This window comes from Tupaia chinensis, unplaced genomic scaffold (assembly GCF_000334495.1).
Source record: "Tupaia chinensis unplaced genomic scaffold, TupChi_1.0 Scaffold148210_1, whole genome shotgun sequence".
In the NCBI taxonomy this organism is placed as follows: domain Eukaryota; kingdom Metazoa; phylum Chordata; class Mammalia; order Scandentia; family Tupaiidae; genus Tupaia; species Tupaia belangeri.
Window position 1 is genome coordinate 1255970 of NW_006208060.1, and position 3860 is coordinate 1259829.

A 3860-nucleotide genomic window follows, 5' to 3' on the forward strand; every position below is an offset into this window, starting at 1 on the left:
CGCGGGCGGCGCGGGCGGCCACGGGGCCTCGGGGTCCCGCGCAGCGTCGGGGCAGAAGCTCATGGCCGTCGGGGGCGACTGCTGCCCGGGCCCAGGGCGCAGGGCTTTATACCGTAGACGGAAACAGCCCGCCTTCCGGTGCTGGGAGGGACTGCGACTCGGGGATTCCCGCACCCCACCCTCCGACCTGACCTGCCCGCACTTTCCCCTCCCAGGGTCCCTCCTTTCCCTTCTGTCGCTCCCAGCACTTTCCCCGCGCCCTGGTCGCTTTCCTGGTCCCCATCACCCTGGGTATCGCTCCCTCTCCTCTCCGATGCACTCTGCTTTTCCCTGTGTGCCACCCACTGGGCATCTCTGTCTCTACCGATTGTCTCTGCAGCCAGTGGAAGAAGATCTCTCCACCCATCTCTCTGCCTCCTCGTGTCTGCGTCTCGCTGTCTCTCTGTCTCTGCATCTCTGCCTGTTCGTTTCCATGTCTCTCTCTGACTCCGTTTCTGCATCTCTGACTCTCCCCGTCTCTCTGTGTCTCTCCCTGCCTCGTCGTCTCTGGTTCTGTGTGGATCATTCGCTTTCCCAGCCTCTCTGTCTCTTCCCCTCCCCCCCCATCACTAGAACTCCCCGGAGAGCCCTGCAAATTATGCCTCCTGCAGAGGGGCAGGCACCCCCCAAGCCACAGCCAGCTTTGCTGCTGACCCTCGAGTGCCATGGTCAGCACCCCGAGCCTTCCCGGGCCTGCCCCCACCCACCTGCTCATGCTTCCCGTCAGGAGCCCCTCGGGACCCCATAAGCAGAAGGCCGGAGAGTCCAGGTGGAGAAATTCCCCTTAGAGGAAGGAGACAGTCTTGAGTGAAGTCAGGGAACTTAGATTTCCTGTTTGTTCTTGCCTGGCGGAGGCGGGGACACAGGAGGAGTGCAGAAGCCCTAAAACCTGGCCCCAAAAGAGGAAGCTCTCCTGGTCGAGGGACGAGGGACGAGGGACAAGAGCGAGGGACGAGCGGCCCCGGGAAGGCTCCTGGCCAGCCCAGGCCACCAGGGCAGAGGTGGCCCACTCTCCTGCCTGCCTTTCCGGGAGAAGGAGTGAGTGCAGTGGTAGGGATCTCAGTGGCCCTTGAAACTGGGGGGCCGGCGGGGGGGAAGGTGTGATTCAAAGGAACAAGTTTGCTTCTGTATCGGGCCTTGCTGGGGAATTACTGAGTGAAGAAAAAACGACCTCAGCAGGACTACTTAGCCACGGGCCATGCTCACAAGGTGCTAAAACTGGAACTCAATAGCTATGCAAATTCTAGCACCCCAATCGAGACCTACGAACACCCTCAGAGGGGAAGTCAGGCCGGGCCATGTCCCCACAGAGGCCCGCACAAGACTCCCATGCACCCTCAAGGTGCCCGTTCCTTCCCAGCCCAGCTGTTTCTCTGCCTGGAATGTTCTTTGCCCAGATCTGACATCTGGGGGGTGGGGGGCATCCATCCACGTGCCTGTTGGCACTGACCTTCTGCGGAAAGAGGACAATGGAACCCCCACTTTTACCGTTGCTCTCTTAAGGCAGAACCCCGGCAAGGTGAAAAGGCTCATTTATGTAGACTTTCAGCACCCCAAGGCTCGATGACCCGTGACCCCTGAGGACTCAGTGTGGTGCCTGGTAACTAAACAGAGGAGCCTACTGAAAGCTCTGACAGGACACCGCACTTTCCTCCCACCGGGTGAAGTTGTGTTTTTTTTTCCCCTTGAAGAGAGTGGAAAATGACAAAGTTCTAGAGGAACACAACCGAAGGCAGCAGAGCCCCGCTGGAAACAGGGGTGTCCCACCACCTGGAAAGGGAAGGTGGGAATGGAGACACCCTCTACTCCTCCCCCTGGCTCTCCCTCTCCTCGGATACACTCTCCTTTTCTCTGTGTGCCTCCACCTCTGCATCTCTCTGTCTCTGCTGATTGTCTCTGCAGGGAGTGGAAGGAGATCTTCCCATCGCTCTCTCCGCCTCCTCATTCTGTGTCACTGTCTCTGCCTCCTGGCTTCCGTGCCTAGTTCTCATTCTATTTCTGTCTCTGTCTCTCCGACTCTTCCTATCTCTCCCCCATCCTTCCTGGATCCAGGAGCCAAAAGGTGGGCAGGAGAAACAGCCCTCTCCCAGGAACTGGACCACCAGGAAGATTTAAAGATATCGACGCCAGGAGCAGCAGATGGTGTAATGGTCCCGCCGCTGGGCTCCCACATGGTCGACTGTGGTTCGAGTCTCGGACCCAGAGTCTTGAAACTCACGCCGGGTGCATGTGCGTGCATACTCCAAATCCCCAGAGGAGAATGGGGGAGAAGGGATTGTGGTGTGGCCATGCCCCCCGGGAGTTGATTTCTTGCTCTCGGTCTCTCAGTCTCTGTCTCTCTGGCGAGCACTCTCACTCTGTAGCAGAAACCTCTCTCAAAAAAAGAAAAAGAAGACAGCAGGTGTGTGTGCACGCACGCCCCAAGTCCCAAAGGGAACAGTGGAGGAGAAAGGGTTGCCATGTGGCCTTCCCCCATGGGAGCGCTCTCTCTCTCTCTCTCTCTCTCTCTCTCTCTCTCTCTCTCGTGAGCACGCATGCCCTCTAGCAAAATTAACGCAGCCGAGCAGATTCCACATGGCTGACCCTGTGGTTCAATCCCAGAACCAGCAGCTTGAGAAACATGCCAGGTACGTGTGTGTGCGTGTGTCTGCGTGTGTGTGCGTGTGTGCGAGTATGTACATGTGTGAATGTGTGCACGCAGGTGTCTGCACGCACCTGCGTGCATGTATGAATGTGCGTGCACACGGGTGTGTGTGTGCGTGTGTGTGCTCACACTCGTGTGTGTGTGTGCATGCCCAAAATCTGGAAAAGCAGGAGAAATGGAGAAGCATGACCACGCCCCATGAGTGGTGCTTTCTCCTCTCTCTCTCTCTCTCTCTCTCTCTCTCTCGGAAGCACACAGACCTCTAGCCAAAGTAAAATACTGAAACATTGAAAAATTAAGAATTATTTCGTTTCATTTATTATTATTTTAATTTGCTGTAGGGCACATGGGCTCGCCAGAGAGAGAGAGAAAGAGACAGAGGGAAAGTGAGAAAGCAAGCCGCCAAGTCTGGAACTGCAGTCGGCCATGTGGGAGTCCAGTGCCTTCACCACCACGCCACCTGGTGGCCCTCAAATAAAACATCGTTTCTGAAGAGAGAGTGCGCTAGAGCCAGAATCAACAAACTCCTGCCAGTGAGCCAATTCTGAGAGAGACACAGGCAGAGAGAAAGTGAGGAGAGGTTCCCCCGGGGGGATGGCCATGCCACAGTCCCTTCTCCTCCATTCTCCTCTGGGGATTTTGGCCACGCAGGTACATGCACCTGGCATGCTTCTCGGCCTCTGGGTCTGAGTAGTCAGCCATGGGGGATCCAGCCACCTTAACCTCCAAGCCACCTGCTGGCCTCTCTGGCAATTTTCTCAAAATGGGAAAGGTGGTGTGGTGGTGAAGGCGCTGGACTCCCATGTGGCCGACCGCAGTTCAAGTCCCGGACCTGGTGGCTTGCTTTCTCACTTTCTCTCTCTCTCACTCTGTCCCTCTTTGATCAAATTCAAATAAATAAATAAATACCAGCAGTTAGCGTAATGGCTATGTCGCTGGACTCCCACGTAGTCTAACGCAGTTCGAGTCCCAGACACGCTCGGTGCATATGCGTGTGTGCCCAAGATCCCGAGAGGAGAATGGAGGAGAAGGGATTGCGGTGTGGCTATCCCCCCTGGGGGGGGGGATTTCTCGCTTTCTGTCTCTCTGTCTCTCTCTGTCTTTCTGGCGAGCGCATGCACCCTATAGCAAAAACCTCTCCCAAATAAATAAATAAATAAATAACATTAAATAATTT

At 56.2% G+C, this 3860-nt stretch overlaps 1 protein-coding gene across 1 annotated transcript in view; it reads right to left on the reverse strand.

The window, feature by feature from the left end:
* TNFSF9 (TNF superfamily member 9) overlaps positions 1–1804 on the reverse strand; it is a 4868-nt gene extending 3064 nt beyond the window's left edge. The window contains 1 exon segment of the mRNA XM_027769009.1: positions 4–1804. Within this exon segment, the coding sequence (XP_027624810.1) occupies positions 4–63 (60 nt within the window). The 5' untranslated portion in view covers positions 64–1804.
* Positions 1805–3860: the final 2056 nt, after the last annotated feature.